The sequence below is a fragment of the Centroberyx affinis genome, unplaced genomic scaffold (assembly GCF_046629955.1).
Source record: "Centroberyx affinis isolate AG114_WGS23_722 - 3 ecotype Tasmania unplaced genomic scaffold, CSIRO-AGI_Caff_v1 ptg003495l_1, whole genome shotgun sequence".
NCBI classification, from domain to species: domain Eukaryota; kingdom Metazoa; phylum Chordata; class Actinopteri; order Beryciformes; family Berycidae; genus Centroberyx; species Centroberyx affinis.
The window spans coordinates 111766-135000 of record NW_027281450.1 but is presented as its reverse complement, the minus strand read 5'-3'; the positions used below and the strand labels follow the sequence as shown (position 1 = coordinate 135000).

Genomic DNA, 23235 nt, shown 5'->3' with positions numbered 1-23235 from the left:
ACCGCTTTATCACTCCTCCTTCTGCATCTAATCTTCATCTTCCTCTCCTCCGATCCCTTTCTCTTCTCTTTCCCGTCTCCTGCTCTCTTCTCCTCCTTCCTCTCCTCCCTTCCTCAGTCTTTACTAGTGACTAGTGGTATGGGGGCAGCTAGCCATGCAGAACTGGCAAAGCAAGGTCTCTCTCTCTCTCTCTCTCTCTCTCTCTCTCTCTCTCTCACTCTCTCTCTCACTCTCTCTCCACTCAGTGCTAATGAGGCTGATATGGACTCTGTCTGTGAGCTGCAGGCATGGCCTCTAAAAGGGCTGTGGGACAGATTCATACACATGGCCTTTATACAGCTGGTAGATAGTTTTGCGTTTCTCAAACATGGAGCAATTAATACCAGTTTTTTTCCCCCCATAATTTATGCAAAATGGCGTTTTGGAATGAAGCCCTTCGTATGTTTCACATTTCCATTAGGATCCCAACATATGTGCCATACCTAGTTCACCATTTAACTGCAAGCTTAGGTTACATGACATGTAATTTCTATATAACACACACACACACACACACATGCTACTGGATTTCATATCAAACCTTTGCGCATGGGTGGGCAGTTTCCATGAGAAATTCAAATTAGTTTCTTCACACTTAACTGGCTTTCAGCTGACTTGGCGTGTAACAATAATGTTTTATGGCGGATATCAACCCATTTTAACCCAATTCAGAGAAACGGGCCGAGAAGCAAGGCCACATAATCCTGATAAATTGATGTACAGTAATGATATCTGCCTTTTACACACCTCTGCTGCACCGAACAGGCGAGGCACACTTCAGCAAAAACAACAAAATGCAGAATTAAAAACCCTTGTATGATCATACAGGAAGGATCCAGGAAGCACAGTGTGCACCTGAACATGGCTCAAACTGTGGTTTTTTATTTGGGCAAGGAATCTCAAGGAAGATATGAGTGCAGTGCAGCCAGTGTCTCTTTATAGTCTGTTGAAAGCGGCACAGAGACAGACAAATATGTAAAAGTTGACATATCTAACATCATAATAGGCTAATATTAAAGTCTGTGGTTTGGATGGGAATCTATGAGCAGAAGACAGGCTCATTATCATATAACAAGCGAAGGGATTACGCTGCTGTGCCTTGGTCATAAAACAGATAAAACACATAAAACTCATCTCTCAGGAGTCTTTTTACCAAGCCGTGGTTGAAAAGAAGAACTCTTAATTGAATTGTGTTTATTTCCGTGTTGAATTAATGTTGAAATAAATGCCACAAGTAAAATACCTCATGTTTACTACCGGTTTCAGGGCTTTTTCCTGATTTATATGTCGGCAAATGCTTATTAGTGTCTTTGTTGCTGCAGCCTCATATCTGTGATGTTTCTGCACTGCACTTCCCAGCAATCACCTGTCAATCAAACAGTGTGGGCGGAGCTTGGATTTTCTGTTAATGCAGTTTGAGTCTCTCTTCTCTTTGCCTGTTTAGCCATGGTTGCCATCACCATATGGATTTTTCCCAGGAAAGAGCTACCAGACACCGGCTGTTTAGAACAGACAATGGAAAAGCTTTCATCAACTGGATATAGGTTGAACCACATTTATTTTATTGGTATTTATTTATATGAAAATGTCAAAAACTGTAAACTTCTGCTATGGTAATGCCTGAGCCGTCACTTTCACCAGTCAAAATGTACTGAAGGTTCGATTTGAAGGGAAGAAAACGATGTAAACATTATGGATGTGTTTGTGATCTTTACTTGTCATCAGAGCCGTGGCTCATCCTTACACACACACACCCTGGAGGTGTGAGCGCTGCAGTCTGTATGTTTCTCATGTCATGATCATTATAGATCGACAGTGTCCTGAGGATATAGGGGATTCAAGCATGACATTTACTTTACATTTTGGGCATTTAGATCTTAATTTAGAGTGACTTACAATGAGTTTAATAGTAGAATAAGTTTAAATTCTTCAATCAACAACATTGTGTGTGTGTGTGTGTGTGTGTGTGTGTGTGTGTGTCAAGTGCTCACAGGGATCCATACTCAAGTCCTAAAATGCTGCAATAGTAACAGAAGTCCGAAAACACCATCAAGGAACCAAAAACACCAAAAACACCAAAAAGGAAAAGGTCTGTCAAACTTAAAAAAAAAAAAAAAGATTCTAAGAAGATGAGGTGGTGAAAAAAAAGTTATTTCAATTTGACACGGTGCAAAAAAAAAAGAAAATGAGGACAAAGAAAATTTAAAGCTTAATGTCATTTTCTGAGGCTTGATGTTCACAGGCTCCTTTTGTCTTTTGACAGTGTTTTCAAAGTCAAAAGAAAAGATATAAAGCGGAGTATAAAACATTTGAGCCCCCCCCCCACCCCCCACCTGTCACCTGTCTGTCCTGAAGGGGCCAATTTAAAAGAGTGTCAATCTAAAGAAGATTGATGTATCTGTGTCTGCACTTGTCATCATGGCCTCACCTGCCCCGAAGCGCCGTGTGTGTCGCTCATGTTATAATCATCGGCAGAGTGACAGTGCCGGACCTCAGGGGGATTAACTGAAATTCAAGTCACTGACCTCTGTCTCAGAGGGAAACCCACGTCCTACAAATCTAGTTTGGTAACTTCTGAAGCCTCCTGAGGCCTCTGGGAGTCCCGTGTATCGATGTTGGCGAGTACAAAGAAGAAAGGGTTTTTCTCTTAACCTGTGTTTATTCAGGTTAAGTTGAGCAGGCACACATTGCTCTTTTTCAGCAGCTTCCGTGCTTCACGCTCACACACTTCACACACACATTCACACCGTTCACACACATTCAGCTGCCCAGAGCAAACCACAGCCTTCTGCTGCTGGCAGTTAGCGAGCATTTCCACCACAGCAACTGGAGGATAAGTGCCTTGCTCAAAGTAGAGCTGCAACGATTAATCGATTAGTTGTCAACTATTAAATTAATCGCCAACTATTTTGATAATCGATTAATCGGTTTGAGTATTTTTTTTTAAGAAAAATAAGTCAAAATTCTCTGATTCCAGCTTCTTAAATGTGAATATTTTCTGGTTTCTTTACTCCTCTATGACAGTAAACTGAATATCTTTGGGTTGTGGACAAAACAAGACATTTGAGGACGTCATCTTGGGCTTTGGGAAACACTGATCCACATTTTTCACCATTTTCTGACATTTCATAGACCAAACAACCTAATCGATTAATCGAGAAAATAATCCACAGATTAATCGACAATGAAAATAATAATAGTTGCAGCCCTAGCTCAAAGTCACCTAAACAGTGACAAGTCAAGACCAAATTAAGACAAAGACCAGAGCAAATCAAGTCCTATTCAAGATCAAGACCAAAATAGGCAATAAACAGTGTACATGTCTTTCCAAATGTAAAGATAAGGCTTAAGGAGTTGTAGATCTATCTGCAGGACCTTCAGCATCCAACTAATTAATTCATAGAAATTTGACTAATCAATGCATAAAAGTATGCAGACCGTGACATACTAAACATCAGTGTAATACCCTTAAACTGTTTGTAGCGCTGGGGAGAAAATAAATGAAGGTGGACCAGGGGTGAAAAACATATCTGTGAAAAGTTTAAAGTAAGTGGGAAAAGGTCCAATCAACATCCAGTAGTGGCTGAGACCCGAGTCAAAATAGACACGAGACGGAGAGACAAAAGGCTGAAAAGCAGTCTGGAGACTCGACTGCTACAGACCTGGAGGAGAGAGGGTTTTTCATTCTCTTTTATAGATTTTCCCAACCTGTCTGGGATTCAAACCTACAACCTTCCAGCTACAAACCTGCCTCTCCAACCTCAAAGCTATAAAGATGAATGATGTAACGGCGTCTGCTGACAGCATCACCGCTGCAGCATAATGTGGCCTTGCATCCTAACTGAAGGTCTCAGTGTATTGTTGTACTGTGCTGTGTGTCTCCATCATGCCATAATGATAATAGATTGACATTCTCCAACCTGAGGGGGTTTTCTGCCCTGCAACAGCCTGCCGGGGGCGGGCACTCCGACGTGGGGCCGCGGAGGGAATCCCCATGTGGCCGGAGCGGCTGTCAATCAAAGCGTTTCATTCTCAACATGAAAAGGACCCCGAGGTGTTTTCAGTGTGGAGGAAACGCTCGCGAGGACGTGAGAGGAATGTGCAGAATAGCCGCGTTAGAGAGATGAATGCACACCAGCTGAGAACACTGAAAGCCCAAATACCAACTCTGAATAATACTTTTATTCAGAAATTCAGATAATTTTATAATGCTTTGAATAATAAAGCCTCATTTCTAGGGCATTTCCAAACATTGCGGTAACTGACAGCTTCAATCAACATACAACCATAGCTGAAGTTCATTTAGGCAATGTTTTCATACTTTCATCATCCAACTATGACTATTATTTTTCAGTCTGGGCAATAGTAAAATTTATCCTTATTTGCCAGAATTCAAATTGGGGGTTAATGGCAAAAGCATGCATGCAATACTATACTTAAATGGCTACTTTGATGTGTTGAATTGACTTGGTTATATTTGTTCATTCATCAGAAACTTGTCATTTAGAAGCTTGTGGCTAGCTGTGCCCCTCTGTTTCAATAAGGAATGCTAACAATGCTAATAAAGTGTTTTATGGGGAAATGAACCCCAAATGTAAAATATTTTCCCCTTCAATTTGAGACTGAATAAAGTGAATAAATAATGAAGTGAAGTCACAAGATTTTCTAGATTTTGTATTTTTACAGAAGCTTTAGTTAGCAGGCTGCTGGTGTTAGAACCACTGATAATATACATGGGATCAAATGTATGTAAATTACAAAATTACAATCAAGGTGGTGAACCCAGTTGCATCAGAGTGTGTTTGGCATGGCTAGTACACACACACACACACACACACACAGTCTTAAGTCACTTTTGGGGTATTTACATAGACTTACATTCATTTCCTGTAGACTTACCCTAACCATAACCATAACCACTACTTGGCTAAACCTAACCCTAACCCTAACCTTAACCACTGACCCAAAAATCAGCTTTTTCCCAATTGGGGACACGGCCTGTCCCCAATTGTCCCCAATTGCACAAGCCATCCCCAATCAACTGGTCTTAAGTCTGGTGTGTGTCCCTGAAAGTGACTTAAGTCATACACACACACACACACACACACACACCCTTCCTGATAGCCTGGTTTGAACCAGGTGAGTGATTTACTGTTGGATTCCCTGTGTAAATAACTGAAGAAGTGAGTAATTCTATATTTACAAAATAATGCAAATGGCATTACTAGAACCGCCATCATCAGAGTCAGCATGACAAATAAACATGAACGTGCGCAGTTACAGTTAACACAAACACACACACATCCTCAAATACACACACACACACAGACACACACACACATATAAACCACATGGCAGGAATCCCGCTCAGTCATGCGTACAGTCAAATGAGCCTCTCTCGCCTTAAACACACAAACACATCAGTTCTTTAGCGGCTCGGTGCTAATTGCGTCTCCAAATGGCCTTTTTTTTTTTTTTTCCGATCTCGGCGGGGAGTCGGCGTGCGGGGGAATCAAAACACTCTTACCTGCGACGCCCGGCAGCCGAGAGCCGCCGCGCCGCCGCGCCGCATGAGAGCCGCCGATGCTTATTACCGATTCACGCTTTGACCTAGAAAGCAGTTAATAGCGTACGCTGAGGCTGCATGACTCTTTAACTATACGCGTTGGTGAGAGGGATGACTGGATAGAGCACTGTAGAGTTATGGAGCACCCTCTGATTCTGTGTGTGAGTGTGTGTGTGTGTGTGTGTGTGTGTGTCTATACATACTCATACTGTATTTCATCAGTATTCTGCAGGAACGTTGCTCTCATTTTGCGTTTTTCACTGTAATTAGCAGTTGACTCAATGCTCTCCCAGATGTGTTTTTATGGTTTTATGGAGTTTTTATGGCACATGGAACCAAGCCAACCTATTCATAATGCAATAAAAAAATGTTTTATATTGAATTGCTATTAATGGGAAAATCAGTTGTGTTTTCCCCACTCATTTTGGTTTGTTTTAACTTTGTTCTCAATTTGGGAAGAGTTGTATTACTATTATTGTATACCAGACTGATAACTGTGAATATAGTCACTATCTTTTTCATACTGATGTGAAGCACTGGCCTTTTTGAAACTGAATTTTCTTCCGGACAAAGTATTCTATGGTAGAAAGTTTTTGGCAGACCTGTGCATGTATGTGATCAATGCCAAAGATCTACAGCAACGCCAACTGGCATCCCCCCAGCCCCATCCATCTCTCTATGGGATTCAGAGGGGAGATAGCGGTGTACTCTAAAATGTAAGGGTTCATCTGGGGTTCTTCTAAGATCCATAAGAAACAAAAATCACCTTAACTTTCCTCAATATTCCTTGAAAAATCCCTTAAATGGTAATAACCCCTTTATCTAGGGGTTCCTCACAGAGCCTACTGGGGGTCCCCTGCGGTTGCAATCTGAAGAACCCCTAAAGATTCACTGAAGACCTTTTGCTTTTTATAGTGCAGAACAACCATGCATGATAGATTGAGTGGCCTACTGTTGCTTTTTACAGTGTGGGCTTTGGATTACAATACAATGGTGTACAAGCTAATGGACTTCCAGGCAGCGCTGCCAAGGTTTCTTCCATGCAGGTGGGACATGAGTCATCATCTCAGGCTTAAATAATGGATGAGGCCCCTTTTTTTATGGTGCATCCCCCATTCGCAGCAGCGATGCAAGCTGCTACTGTAGATCTCTGGCACTAAGCAGACCGCTCTCAGTTGAGGTCTATGTAAAACAGGTCTTCGATCACACCGACAGTTCATTTTCTCTGGTCTGAACCAGAGTGGAAAAGTTTACTTCTTTCGTATTTGGTTCGTTTAGGCTCACGCTGCACAATTACAAGGCAACCAGGGCTTGTAAACAAAAGTCACAGGGACAAATAGCTTGTTTACTGGGTTTTGGTAACCTGTCATCCCATGAAATTAGATTAAGCATGAGAAGTCAGAGTGGAGTTGTTTCAGGATAAAGAGGTTTCATAATGCGGTGCAATGCAAGAGATCATTTATGCACGACGATGAATGATGATGTGAAGGATGCTGTGTATGGAACTGATATTTATTTAAGTTATAGAGCAAAAGAGTCCAAGACAAATTTTCACACAGGGACAATAAAAGCATACCTTATCTTATATTATCTTATCTTATAAGCACCGGAAGACTAGACTCACGTTGCACAAGCACACACAGATAGAAGGAGCAGAACAGGTCAGGACAGCAGGTCAGAAGTCAGTCAACGCAGCAGCATCCAGAACTTTCTGCAGGGGTCAGCAGCTGTACACTTGGCACACACACACACACACACACACACACACACACACTTGGCAGTGGCAGGGCTGTCTTGGCAGAGGGCAAGAGGAGTCAGTGGTGTGATGTGGCCTGCTGAGCCGCCCTGAGGGTCCTGATGCAGAGAGACAACACCTGCTGCTGGGACACACACGCAAGCAAAGACACACACTTAAAAGGGGCATTAAGTTATCGATGACCTCTACAGGACCAGTAGGAACTGCGACATCATCAGAGCTTATCTCCTTCTAAGTTTCTCTCACCCCTCTCGTCTCCTAGAGGTATGGTGGCCTGTAGTGGACACAAATAATACAGAGAAGTAAGCCAACTAATTAGAGCAGAAACGTCTAGTGAAGAGGTAATATATCACCATGCAAGACACTGGAATAAAAAAAAACTGCTTTGTCATTTGCTTTTGTGGCTTGAGAACAAGGCTTTTTAGCCTTCGTAGCTCAAAAGTTTTCCAGTGCTGGTTGCTCACTTGTAGCACCGTCATCCATCATTGAGCAGTTGAAAATGTTAGTAGGTGCGGTGGGGGGGTGGGGGGTTGTCTTGAAATGCCAAAGTTTTTTTTCCCAAAACAGACTGGTCCGGAAAGCGAGTTTTGAAAGCTAGAAATCTCAGCAGCTGGCTGAGTAATCGCTAGAGTCATTACTTACTTATTGCTCCTTTAATGATAAAGAAGAAATATACACTCATATACAAAAACACAAACAAATACACACACATGCATACAGATATACCACACATAAACATACGTACATAAAGACACACACGTACATACAAACACATGTAGAATCATACATAAATCCACATGCACACAGATTCACGTTCACACACACACACACAAGCCCCACACACACATAGACACACATAGTCAAAAACTCACATGTACATGTAAACATACTTAAAGACAAACATGCAAACACACATGTAAACTACTACTCACATGTGTACACAACTAAAAGAAAGACTCACATGTGCATTTATACATACGTAAAGATGCAGACATAGGCATAAACAAATAGATGTGAATACACATATACATGCAAATAAACAAACACGTACAGATACACACACACACACACACACACACACACACACACACACACAGAGCACAGCACATTAGTTGCACACACATGCACATCACAGATGGGCTCATTCCTACCTCTGCAGTGACTGTGCTGTGAGGAAATGAGTCATCTGTTTGGCCTGAATATTTGCACCTAGATTATGCAACAACGCTTTGCCAACCTCCACTATCCGTTTATGGCAATTTAACATCAAACAGCACCATTTAGTTCAGGTCAAGAAGAGTGCGTCGTCTTGAACAGAAAAACTAGAGAAACAGTTTTACAGTAACTTCAGGGCCAGATTCAAAGAAAAATGTACACAACATACTTCAGGAACTCGGCCAACTGTCAAGGTTTCCTTAACAGCGTCCATCCTCATCAGGACTCTTCTACCATCACAGAGCTACAGGGAATCAGCAGACTGGAGTTTTAGTCATACAAACATTTCTCAGAAGCAGAGATAAGAAGGCAGAAATAATCTGATTGGTTGAGTTAAACCTCAGTGGGCGGAGCCAAAGAACCACAGCTTTTCGGAAGTCAACTAACTGTCAAAATTGAATGGCAAAGGAACTCTAGTCAAAATATAACAAAAGTATACACATGACAAGGACTTTTTTCATTCATTCTTGACTATAGCATTCATGATGCTGGAAGGTCAGCAGCTAGCTAACTAGTTTACCTAGATAGCTATAAGATAGTTTGGCTAGTTTGAACTTGGAAGGTCATCTAGGCTAACTAGCTAACCTAGATAACTTAGTATAGCTAGAGTGCATTTTTTCAGTTAGTAGCAGAGTGCTAGGCTTCATAACATTGGCATCCTCCTCTCTTCATTATCCTTCTCGCCTTTTTTACTAAGCTTCAGTCAAACGTTACAAAAACTGTGGTTCTTTGACTCCACCCACTAAGGTTTAACTCAACCAATTATATAATTTCTGCCTCCACAGCAACTCTGAATCAGAGAAATGTTTGTGTAATTAAAACTCCAATCTGCAGGAAATCAGGGGAATGTTTACTGCAGTGCTGTAAATTCCTTACAAATTTCTGTTATGTCCACCTTGCAGTACTTTGCAGAGCTGGGTCACCGTAGGCCCATGTGAATGTAATATTATTCCTCCCTCTCCCATATAGCGTGTTAATAATATTAATTACATAGTCATTAAATGTAGGGGTGGGGGCGGGATTAGAGGGGCCTCCCTCAGTCTCATGGACTCAGGTGGGATTGCACTGAATAAACCTCCTGTATCTCAAGCCTTTGCATAGAAGTACTGTGAATAGTTTACAACTCTAGCGCTTTGCCGTTTTTGGCCGTTCTTCCAGTATAGATTTCTTGGTTTCTCTCTATGTATGTGAGCCAATTATCTGTGTATTGTATGAAAATCAGAGTGCCTTGGACTTCTTTGTTCCGCTTTCTGCTTTAAATTCCATTAAAGCGATGTCAATAATTGCTTGGCATTGCCCCTCAAAGGCAAGTTAATGCTAAGTAGTGCTTCAAAATATCACACCATATCAGTGATATCTTTTAATATCAGAGGGGGTCTGGCATGGGGTTTGAGATTGGAATGCTTTGAAGTCTACTGAAGTGGAGCTATTTTTATTTAGTCTCAAATTTAAAGTGGTGAGATAAAACTCTTCAACTGTGTGATGAAATGACTTCAAATTACATCGGTGTGTGCAGTATATATATATACTGTAGATAAAATCATATCAGTTTATCTTTCTCTGATCTCCTTTGAAATTTGGACTGTGGCGCTTTTCATGGTCTTGCAATGTTGTTTATCCTCAAGGCAATGTAAATCTAGTACTGTAAGTACTTGCTTGACCCAATTCCATAATATTATTTAAAGTAAAAATAAAATCTTTAAATATAGGTGCAGAATTTCACATCTAGATTTTTGTTTTATTTTTGGGCTGGTTGAGAAAAGTGAGCTTGTGACTAAAAGTTCTGGATCAAATCCCTGGAGCGGATTCTGCACAGGGAAAGTGAAGGAGTGACGCTCTCCTTGCCCTCAACGATCTCTGTCAAGGAGCCCTTGAGCAAGGCACTGAACCCTCAACTGGGCCAGTGAAGCTGCTCAGCGGACTGGTTGAACTGGGCAGCTTCCAGGAGTGAATGTGTAGAAGTAGTTGAGTGTGAAGCAGGATGGTGCTGAAAAAGTACTATTTTCCAAGGATCAATAAAGGTTACAATAGAGGTTTTAGGGGCATTAGGTAATCTATGACTTTTATCAGCCTTTATTGATGACCAATAGGAATTAAAATGTCTTGTTTTTGTTCTAAAACAGAGGACAGGCTGGAAAGTGAGTTTTAAAAGCCCAAAATCTCAGCGACCGGCCAAGTAATCAGCAACCATACCAACCCCAAAGATATATAAGCATCATTTTGTGCTGTGGGACAGTAAAAACTTAACTTATTCCCCCTTTAAGTGCAAAAATTGTAGGTGTGGCCATTTACATAAAGGAACCACTGTTGCCTAAAATAACCCTGGTGACGTCCTCCCCAGGTTAGGTAACCACTAATTTTCCACTTGGCTCTCTGCGCTTCCCACCGGGAAAAGGTCTGACCGCCAGGTAGCAGCTGACCCTCGCTGCACCTTCTTGACCGGTGTCCAAAATGGCCGCCTTCTTCAATATGTCACCTTGGCAGAAAATGGCCATTCCCTCCACGGCTTCAGTTAAGCCGTCATCAACAAACACAGCAAGGTTTAGAAGTGGTTCCCTTCAAGTTGCACGGTCTCTGCAGACTATGTCACACACACACACACACACACCCATACACACACTCATCCAGATACACACACATGCACAGACACACTATCTCTCTACCAAAAACAAACATATAGGCTCATCAATTATGTCTACTGCAGGCTGAGCTGTAGGTCCATTAAACAGCCTTGCTCCATTTGATCTGCTGGATCATTAATCACGAACACTTCTACTGTCTGGTGCAAATACTGTGTGTGTGTTTGTCTGTGTGTGTGTGTGTCTCCATCTAAAGATGTGTGTGAACCTGTGTGGTGTTGGAGGAAGACGGGGAGTGTGTGAAGAGGCAGGAGGCATCAGAGCGGTGGATTTGTCTGAAATACAGTACAAGGTCGAGCTGAAAGCCTCGTGGATCAAAGACAGGCAGCTCCAGGCCGCCCGCTGCATATTTCACTCACGGTTACATCAAGGCCTGCGCTTTTCATCCTCACTGTCACATGACCCCGGAGGATTCGTAACCCTGAAGCACGAGGGTTAATGACGCCACTTACTCCGACATTACCAACCCTATTGATTTACCCAGGGGAAAACAGAGAAACAATAAAATGTTAATACCCACACTCTTATTTTGGTTTCTTTTCCTGGCACCTCTGTCTTTCATGGTCATCCCACAGACACTCAGACCTTTGCTTCACTTACTATTGGTTTGCTTTAATGTTGTGATCTAGAAGTTGAAGCTTATTCATTTATTGTGAATTCCTCTGGATAAGAGCATCAGCTAAATGGCTAAAATGTAAAATTTAAACGTAATATGATGATTGAAATGCTGTAAATCAGCTTGCGGTAAGTCAGTTGACACTTGCTGATGATTACAGTAGTTACATAGTACAGTTAAAACCTATTCATGATATGTATTACTTACTGTTAGCCGAATTACATGAATCCCCATTAGGGCTGAACGATTTTGAAAAAATATCTAATTGCGATTATTTTGACTGATATTGCTATTGCGATATGATTTGCAATATTAGAGGGAATGATAATTTTTACATCATCATTCTCATTTTCATTGAAAAACGTATTAAATGATTATGGTGTGATTTTTGCAGGGATCTGTACCAAACAAAGATGTTTTCTTAAGTCTGTAGAATATGATGTGTAGGCCAGGACATCTCTGCAGCACCACAATATTTAATTTAAAATGGTATTTTGACACACATTTCACCTTTAACAAATATTGCGCCTCTGGCGATTTGAAAATTGCAGTAGGCCATATTGCGATTTCGATAAAATTGTGATTAATTGTTCACCCCTAATCTCCATTGTCCGCATCAAGTCCACATTGAGATCCGATTGCACTTTCTTGCACAAAATTCACATAGCCATGTACATCATCACTCATCAAGTTATCCTGCATTGTTCTATGCACTTTTTAATTTTCAAAAAGTATTTCTCGCGTATTTCAAATGTATTTCTGCCTGAGTAAAACCACAATTTCATTTACACTTGTGTTCAGTGTGGTCACAATGCGTCCCAACCAGATTACAATCCATCCTCAATGTGTCTTGGATGCGTTTACACCTGTATTTTTATGTGATTTAAACGCTATCCCATTACAATCTGACCACCCAAGACGCATGTTAATGCCAGGTATAAAGGTAAATCGCTCTGGACTAAAACGTTAAAACTAAAATGTCAGTATTCTCACTCTCGGTTCAATTTCCAGTTAAGACGTTCCTTTTGAACTTTTCATTCAAGGCAAACCCCAAGATTCACAACAGCGCCAAAGAGTCTGCCATTAAATTACCTCTATAATCCTTCCATTACTGTTCTGCGGAGCCATAAGGCAAGAGTGCAGGAGGTTAGCTTCTATACGTATCCCCATATGGTTCGCTATGTGCATTCCCTTTTTCCAGTTCTGTCTAGTACAGGACGAGCTTTGTGCCCTGCTGGCTGCTCATATGCCGAGTGTCCCGTGTTTTGCAATGGGAAGAGCGTGACACCAACGCTGCCAGGGTTTCGGCGGTTTGATTCCCACTGGGACAAGCCATGCAGAAAATGTACGCTCTCTACGGTACTGCAAGGTGCTTTGGATTAATAGCTTATGTTTTTTGGCCCGGTAGCACTGAAGTGCTGGGGGAGAGTGCCATGTGGACGAGGGGAGGGTGGCCCGGGCGGGGGGTAGAGAGGGCACGATGTTGCCCTGACTCTGCTGATTAAGTCAAGGGCTGCGTCACCCTCCATCTGTCCGAGGGAGATTCCTCTTCTTCGCCGCACTGGGCAGGGCAAGAGCATCGGGCCGTGAAATGACCAGATACAGTAGGTATGTGTAGGGAGGCGGAGCTAAGCGCAGGAGGACGTGCACACCTGAGGTAAACACTTGCTTTTAGATTCCCATCCAAACCACACAGGCTGCATTCACACTGCAGCTGAAAATGTCCCGATTCAGATTTTTTCCCCTCATATGTGACACAAATCTGATGTTTTCTAATCAGTGTGAAGAGCAAAACGCTGCATGGAGTCGCATTTTTTCCAATTCCAGTCTGGATCACATTCATTCATTCATTCAAACAATGATGTCGAGTTACAGTTAAAAGTTAAAAATAAATAGGACAAGACATAGATGAGAATAAAGAAAATCAGTTAAAACAGTTACACATTGAGGCAGGGAGGTTTGTGATCATGGTTTTAAATTGTCCATAGGTTATAATTAGTAGAGTATTGATTTTTAGCGTGTGTTGAAGATCATTCCAAGAATTAGGGGCACTAAAATAAAAGGCTGACTTTCCAAATTTAGACCGTGCTCGGGGGACCTTAAGCATAAGCAAGTCATTTGAGCGAGTTTGATAGGGTCCAAAGTTCCAATCCAGCATCATTGAGATGTAAGGTGGTAGCTTTCCAACAAGGGCTTTATATATACACATATACACATGGATATGTGGTACAAAATCAGATCCTGAGGCATGCAAAGTATGCACAACTTGTATTTGAGAAAGAAAGCCAAATAGCCAACTTGATTCGTATTTCGGGAGACGCCTCAGTTCTCTCAAAACTGGAAGGCGGTACCGTAATTGAAATATGTTTGAAACAAGCAGGAGAAGGGTAGGTACAAAAACATATGTCATGTCTTTTGTTATTGTTACTCGAAGCACACACATTTTCCACATCACTGTCAGTTCATATTGGTATCAGATACGGGTTACATCCTAGAATAGATATGAACAGTCAAAAATTCAGATATGAGCAGCAATTTGGAATTGAGCATGAAGGCCTGCAGTGTGAACGTAGCCATATTTTTAGATCATCAGTGAAATCAGCCAAAGTTAAAAATCTATTAGCATTTTTTAGCATGTCACCAGGTCAACTTTCCTATTTGGCACTCTCCACTGTCAACAGAATGTAAAACGGTAAAAACCGGTAACTCTGTAATGTTGGGAGTTATAAAGACAGACTGGCAGCATCATTAGTGAGGTCACCGTACTGCTAAATCATCCAGATGGCCCGTGTGCATCTATAGCATTCGTAATTGCATCCAGACGACACAGAAGTCAGGCTGTCATCAAGTTTATTGAACGGTTGGAGCAGCTTCGGCTGTTCCAACTGGAGGAGTTAAGGTGCAGTTTAGTGTGGGATCCCCCAGGAAATGTATTTTTGTTGTTGTTGTGAGATGATTGTAGCTGGAGACTTTGGTACATATCCCACCAGCGCTGAGTCATGGCATGATTCATCTGTCTCCCTGCAAACTCCTGAGCTCAGGTGAAGTCTCTGGGGAATGGACTCGCCAATCCTGACGCTGATTCTGCGCTTTCAAAGGCCGGATTTGCTGTCGACAGCAGGCACGAATCAGGGGTTTTATACCTTGCTGGGAAGAAATACTGACACACACACACACACACACACACGCACACCTACACACACACACCCAAACACACACAAGCTTCTCCCTCAACCTTTGCCATCGTACCTCAAAGTTATCGATTTGTTTGTTTTCTCTTGGAGGACTACATGAGTGGGATTTGCCACATAAGGTGATATAAAGACAACCAGAAAGTTTAGACAATAACAAGAAAGTAGTTGAAATTCAATGTAGTATACAACATTTAGGCTCTCTGACTTATCCTGGTACTGTAAGTGAGTCAAAACAAACACTTTAGTGTGTGTGAAAATGCTAATTGACCCAGGTCTGTTCCCTGCTGTGCTCCTTTACTGAATATGATGAGAAAAATGTATAGAAGACCCACTATGCCCTTCAACAAAGATGTTTTCAGTATTCATTAGCCATCAGTGCAGCAGTTGGTGTAGACTTGTTTACTGCAGGTGGTATTTATGTCATGTCAACCTTTTATTAACACCACCGACTGTGTGTTCAGCGGTAACCATCATAAAGTGCCCCTTCCTTCATTTATCCTGCATAAAACCTGTAGAAGTCTCTCTTCATGCATTTATTCTGCATCTATCCTGCATTAGTGCTGCAGACAAGTAGTGTATTTTAATACAAAACTCTCTCAAACCTCTCAACCATTAGTTACAAGACCAGTCTGTGTATTTTCTGCAGCTGGAGAGGGAGCACACTTGGATATTTTCAAATGATTCCTGTTGGGTACGGAGCAAAAGTGCAACTGTAGTTCCGCGAGCATGCAGTAAAAAGTGAGATTTCTATGATAGCCTTTGAAAGACAGCCTTGGGTCATATAGCCTTGCACCTGCTGTTTAGCTGAAATACTAACTTTAGGTATCATCCAGGTTCTTTCATGAAGCCATAAAAGCAGTTGACTTGTTTCCAGGGTAACATTAAAGAACATTCTGTAGGTGTGAAAGCTGTATTCACCGTTTTTTTCTTGTATCTGCGCTTACTGTTATACTGTGGAAGTGTTCCAATTTATTGCTGAAGTGCAAGAGATCAATACTTTAAAGGCAGCATTGTGTGATAGCATAAAGAGTGTTTACGTACGAAGCAATTTAGAAATAAAGTTTGCGACAGATCATGGCTACTTTTCATTGAACGTGGACTGCTTCCCCGCCTCCGTCAAACATGAATAGAAGAGCCTTGCGCCAAAGCTGAAGGTCTCGAAGCTGCGCTGGTTCCTCCGCTCACTGTGAACCTTTGTCAAGGTACGCACACTCGGGAAATGTGGGCGTTGAGAAAAGGGCTGCCGGGCTGCCGTGGGCGGGAGTGTGAACTTCTGCTGACTGCTAAAAAGCTTTATGAAGCCTCCTGGAGCTCTACGCCTAAAGAGCAGCAGCGGGCGTCCGAGAAACCGGGTCGAACCATTATTACTGGCGCAGGGGGTCGAAGGTCGAGACACTCTCTTTAACTGACTCTGACTCCATATCTTTCCCCAGCGCTCGAGGGGGATTTCTTCCGTGCTATTCTTATCCTTAAGAGAGGAAATTGCTCTGATGCACGCAAAGGAAAAGGGCTCTTCGAGGTGTCACTTTTTATTTATTTTATTATTATATGTGGGCTAGCTTGCATGCTTTCACAGTTTGAGGAATTAGATTAATTTGCTAAGAGTGTTTTCTCAGTTTAGCAGCGTGCACATGCTGTGCATACAGCTCATGTAAAAACAAATAGGGTAGCTAAATCGCTGAAGGCCAGTTTATGGAACTGAGTAAACATGTCCTCAGTAAGATGCCAAGCCACTGCAAAGACTGAAAAAAAAAACAAGAACATGGAATAAGAGCCAAGTGACACAATAGAGCTCTAATTAGTTTGCAGATGTGAATTGGAAGGCAAGTGCCTCAATCTTGGGGACGGTTAAATGTGTCACTGGCAGCGGAGGAGAAAGACATGAAATTAGTCTGCTTACTTGCATCCCACATTGCTGGCTTAATGAATCACTGAGGACCACCCAGAATGACATTATGGCACAAATTCAACGTACCCCCCGCACTCCCCCAACCCCCTCACAACAATAGCAAATCAGATCGCTGCATCAAACGGATCTGAATTGCGGCGCTGGGCTGTTGACACGTACGGAGAAGGCCGTGTTGCTTGAGTAGCGAGAAGCTGAGAGGATGAAACGACTCGAGCGCATGAAAGAGAAGGAGAGAGCAGAGGTTGAAAGGAAGTTGTTTTTACAGCACAAGCGATGAGTCTGAGCCGTTCATCGTCCCTTGATCATCGCAAATTATTCGTGCAGCGTTTTAGTCCTTGGAAACGGCTCGTCGTGCTGGATAGTAGCTTGGAGCAGATGGTGTAGGGGCGAGGCTGCCTTTTTTTTTTACCGATGCAGTTCTGGGGTCAGTTTGGCAATTTATACACTGGTGGTGAGGCTTAGGATCGGAGGCGAGGAAGACGACCTCTTGTCAGAAATCTAATACAACCTCAACCCGCCTGGAGCCTGCCGGGCCCGTCCTTGTAGACGCAGACAGGAGTCGGTTTCATATCATTTTAAATGTGACGGGGAGACAAACGCTTGGTGTAAAGGTCAGTTCTTCCACAGGCTTTCTGAGCAACACTGACTCGGCACTCTCTCACCTGACATACAGTAACACTTATAGTTAGTGTGACATTGCTAAAGTCACGCCACCACACCAACTCCCTGGAGGTAAAAAAAAAATGATACAATCAATATCAGCTTGACGGTCAGTGTGCTGCAGAGAGGGAGAATTGCTCTTTCCATTGCCAGAGAGTGATTATGAGGGTGAATTGACAGCTTAGTTATCAGGGCGGTGCACAGTTCAGACATCAATGCCAGTTTTTGTCCTCCAAGACAACGGCGAGGTGCTATCTCCTCAATCCATATCTACAGTGCTACAAAGGGCCTCGTCCCTCAGGCCAAAAGAGCGGCATAAAAGCCCATTGTGGACTCTGTGGATGAAAAGCCATCGAAGAAGTCGATAGCAGTAGAGTTCAGAAATGGCTGCGGCCTCGCACCGGGAAAAGAAAGAGCCTGCGTACTTCTACGGTCCGACAAAACTTTAACAGACAGACGTTTCGAGGACAAAGACTCTTTGTCAGGTCAAACTCCGCAGTGTGCCACAGCCGTATATAAAGACTAGATTCAACACATCACAGGGAGTAATAGTACACAATCAATTACAAAAATATTTCCAATGGACATCTGAAATGTTAACCTGACGCGCCAGATGGTTTGTTACACAGAACCATCTGGGAAGTCGTCCTTGGAAACCGTTTGGAAAAGGGCAGGCACTTTCAAAAAATACTTGGCACGTGATTGGATGAACCATCTATCTGTCACCGTCTATCACGGGCTAACTTCAACCAATCAGATCAACGAACCATATGACGTAGTAGGACAGCACCAAAGAGGAAAGACAACAACAAACTATGTAGTTAGCATGTTGGTAGACGATTCTTGCCGTCTTTGTAAGGAAAATTTGCGCATAAAGGGCACTCTTACTCTCCAGTTCAGAAATAACTGATGTTATAGCAGCAGCTACGCTAGCCTCTTTAGGAGCCACCATTGTTGTGAACAGTGGATTCTCACTGTCATCACACCTAAGCCCCGCCCCCAGCTGCCCTCATAGGACGCTGATTGGTCCGCACCACTGTGGTTCGGCCACAAACGCATAACTTGAAGCCTGGCAAGATGGATTCTCGCGTGATCGTGATCTCGCGAATCCAGCTGCCTCGCAAGGTGACTGAAATGTAGGACAACATAATATTCACACTAAGAAATGGAAAAGTACCTATACTAAGCAACATTCCTATATGTGCACTTAATATGTGAGCTTTGACCCATATTTACACCTTAAGTGCCTAAAACTCAAGAACACTGAATCTGCTTCACCATTATACGATTAAACTCTAAACGTAAAAGACTGAACTGTGAGCTTGGAATGTGAAAATGCCCAAATCTCAGAAGAAGTCTCGTAGAAGAAGGTGCTCACCTCATTACGCATCTCCTTAAAGTGCTAGAACGATAATTATCATTGGTTGTTCAGTCTTGTTCATATGACCTTATACCTGTTGACCCATATCTTTATTATATTATATCTGTATTAACATAATCATGAATATTCAACACTATAAAGCTCTGTGTAATCATCCAGATTTTGAGTTCCTTGGCTCCCAACCTGCTGATTGAATAAAGTTTTGAATAAGAGTTTTCTTCCACACTACGCAATATAAGCAACATAAACATAGGAAGTGAGAACATAAATGGATTAATCAATTAGATGATAGATAGTCCAACTACAGGAAATGCCCAATGGAAAAATCCTCATTCATTCCCTTAGGAGATAATGTGTCCAATTTGTATCCAATATGATATTTGTCCACATTGTGAAAAGTGACAAGAGAAAGTCCAATATGATTTCCAGTCTATTTTTATATTTGACCTATATTTGACCTTCTGGCCTCAATAGCCAGAAGGTGATCCCACTGCCCTTTAGTAAATGCATGAAGTTACAGATGAGAACACATGAATGTAAGACCGCATGAAATTAAAATATTGATCTCCAATACTCTGACCTTCACCACAGCCTTAGTGGACCTGAAATATTAGTAATATTACATTTTAAAGAACAGTAATTATTGCCTCGGAGTCCCGTCCAGCTACAATGAATGGAAACACAGAGACCCAGAAGGTTTCACCGGGGCTATCCATTAACCAGCTAATGCAGACGTAACAATGAAATGACCCTGAATGAGGTTGAAGAATGTCTGCTCCAGAGAGATAAATGGCTCCCAGAAAATGTCTGAGGCAATCTATTTCTCCTCTCCCTCACTCAGCTCTTTACCTTATTTTAGTATTAGCGCCCAGGGAGTGAGTTTATCTCCCGCCAACCAAGAGCAGTCTGATCAGAGACTTTCAGAGAAGCTGTTAAACATGTAATTATTCCTCTAGAAAATTAAACATGGGTCAAAAAAATAAAATAGAGCTGACATATTGTTAAGCATGTGTCAAAGTAACAGTTGGAGGAAAAAAAGGAGAAGTTTTGGTCAGCACTATGACATCCCATAAAAAGTTAGCTGGAGTAACTCGCTTTCTATTTTGTCCAAGCTGCTACTGTGCAAGTCTAGAAATGACAGGAATAATAGCTGAATGCTATATTGTAAATGATAAATGGCCCAATTATATGTCCTCAAAACAGTATAAAACATTGCAAAAACAACTATTTTCTTAAATAATTCATGGGAATAATATAGAAAAAGTTTGCCTAGAATGTTGCAGTAGCAGGGGGAGAAAAATGATTGAATGGTGTTCTTAAAACTGACTCTTGTAAAAATCGAGATTGACATATCACATTTTTTTTTTTAAAGGAACCATTTACGGAAGTTTGCAATTCATGACTGCCGTGTGGGTCCTCGGTTTGTGTGCTTGTCGAGCCGAGCCCGGAGCCTCGGGTTAGTCGCTCTACCGAGAAAAACTAATGAGTGTATAAAAAGAAAGCGACGAGGAGTCTGGGAGTGAGGAAGAGGCTAATTTGCGATGCATACCGGCGATGGTATGCTAATGGTAAAGCTGCTAATTACTGACGACTCCAGTTGGGCTGGAAACAGAGAGGATATGTGAGTCATGTGATGTGAGAAGTGTTGATTAATTAGTTTCTTTTTTTTCCTCCGAGGGGGAGAAACGTGTAAACTTCAACAGCAGCACCTGCAGCGTGGGATCACATCAAAGCAGCTAACTTTGGGTCAACAGGTTCAGAGCGTCGATGCTTTTTTGCAAGTATGATGCCGGACTCTGCGTGTGTTAACTATGAATTGAAATGAGACTCCGTGCTGATGTGCAGTGGAAGTGAGAATGAATAACCTAAACTTAACTGTGCACACCGTTGGCATTTAAATGAAATCCCAATTTGCAACACAAACACACAGAGAGCTTCATGGTTTACATTCAGGAAGTATCTCCGAGCTGTTTTTGGTTTTCGACTCATTATAAGTGAAGCATACAAGTGCAAAAACTCCTTAACTATATGGGTTGGGAATGGAAATGGGTCATGGGCCTACGGTGGGTCTGGTGCTTATCAGTCTCCGAAGGTGTGACATCTTTTCTCACATATGGCTCTACCACACTGAAATCTCTCATAATGACAACTAAAACGCCTTTGAGACACTTTTTCAAACTGAATCTGCGAGATCCGTTTTATTTTTTATTATTATTATTATTTTGATGACATCTTTGTTGCAGTGTTTCTACCCTGCAGATCACCTGTCAATCAAACAGTGTGGGGCGGAGCTTGGATTTTCTGTTGATGCAGTTTGAGTTTCTCTTTTCTCTGTCTGTTCAGCCATGGTGGCTATCACTGCTCACGCTAACTACCCAGTTCTTCTTCTTCTGGTTATTCCAAACAAACCGGAAACGTATGAGTATTTCTCCCAGGAAAGAGCTACCAGACACACAGCTTTCATGATGATGGATACAGGTTGAATCACTGTCGTGTTATATCAATTGTCGAAAGAAAACAGTTATGCATCTTTTGGTGATATGCCACGCCCATCACTACACCTCCTTTTGGCCAATCGACATGAAAAGTTCATCAGTTCTTCCTTGGCCGTTAATAACTAAACTTCATACCAAGTTTTGTGCAGATCAGTGCCCAACTTTTTGAGATATCCTGCTAACAGACGGATGGACAGACGGACAAACACACAAAGAAAACCCACCCAAGTAGACAGGAGAAACTAGAGTAGATGTAGTTAGTTATTTTCCACCTCTGTCTGGATGTACAGTACATTACAGTATACACAACATTCAGGGTGACAGTCTTGTTTCTGCAGTCTTTGGTCAGCCAACCAAGCCGGTGTTCCTCGCCAGGCTTTTATCATCAGCCAGCTGAGTGATCTAAGCTGCTTTGACATCAGTCCTCTCCCCATCTGACACCTTCCAGCTCCCGCTAGCCACCTAAAACCTGGCACACACAAGGAGCTCCTCCCAGGGTCAACGCAGCCCACCGCTCCCCGCAACCCAAAGGATAAAAAGGTTAATTTTCCGAGTGAGCGGCTCCTGTCAGATGCATTAACGTAATGATTCATACGCGGTGTGAACGGCTGTGTTGGTATGTGTACGCTACGCTCGGCGGCGGACACATGCTTTCCCCGCCGTGAGTCAGAGGCCGGACGCCGCCGCCGCCGCCGCCTCTCGGACAGCAGGCGTTGACTGCTGTCGCTGACCAGCCCAGACCCAGGGAGCAGAGGGAAATCGACCGCAGCTAACCGGGCAGCGGCAAGGGTGATGATGAGTTGTGAGTGTTTGTGTGTGTGTCGGCGTGTGTGTGTGTGTTTGTTGGTGTGTGTGTGGTTGTTTTGCTATCCTTGTGAGAACCGGTTTGAGTTTTAGACCTTCGGAGTGAAGACAGGTGATTTTGGACCGTTCTCACTTCTTACAGAGGCTATTATAAGGGAATTGCAAAACCTGACAAACTTGATAAGTTATTATTTCTTGTATCCAGACAGAATCTTACTGCACTGGCAGATAATTTCAACAAATTTCACTTGTTTTTTTCAGGATAATGTAACTTGTTTCAGGACATTTTCTTGGTAAAAGTGAAATTGTCTCGGAGAAAGTTTCTTGTTTCAAGATTTTCTTCATTGTTTTATGAGGATTTCTTGAAAGAAGTCACATTGGCATAAATCAAGAGAAATTTGCAGTGGGTTTAGGGTTAAGATTAGAATCAGGATTACTTTTAGGTTTGAATAAGAGTTACTTTAGGGTTGGGGCTCGGTTAAAGTTAGAATTTAGGATTGGGTTTAGCCCACTGAACAATTTTATGTTGAGTAGCCATTTAGAAGACATCTAAATGGTCAATGGCTATAGACGTCTAGACTAAAATGAGGCTAAAATAAAAAAATAAAGCATTTCATTGTATATATGGACTTCACTTGTGCATTTTTTTTTTACATTTACAGCTGTTTATGCATTGATGTGTTTACTGCTTGGTCTAAAACTGGACTGTATATAGCCAAAAAAGATCCAGGGCTGTCTTAGGGCTAAAGCATAGACATGATGTTGAAATAATGTCTAATGCTCAGTGGGAGGTTAGGGTTATGGTTAGGTTTGTAGTGGAGGGTAGGGTTAGGAGTTTGGGAATGATTGTAGCCAATGGAAGGTCCTCACAAGTATAGCAATACAAACATGTGTGTGTGTGTTTGTGTGTGTGTCAGTAAGTGAATCAGGGACAACCGATGCTCACTTCAGCAGCTCAGAA

The 23235-nt window shown here is 42.2% G+C and overlaps 1 protein-coding gene across 1 annotated transcript in view; it reads left to right on the top strand.

The window, feature by feature from the left end:
• Positions 1–16244: 16244 nt before the first annotated feature.
• Positions 16245–23235, top strand: part of LOC139661297 (complexin-1-like) — a 38141-nt gene continuing 31150 nt past the window's right edge. Inside the window, exon 1 of the mRNA XM_071539728.1 lies at positions 16245–16411. Coding sequence (XP_071395829.1) covers positions 16245–16411 — 167 coding nt within the window. The remainder of the gene's footprint in view (positions 16412–23235) is intronic.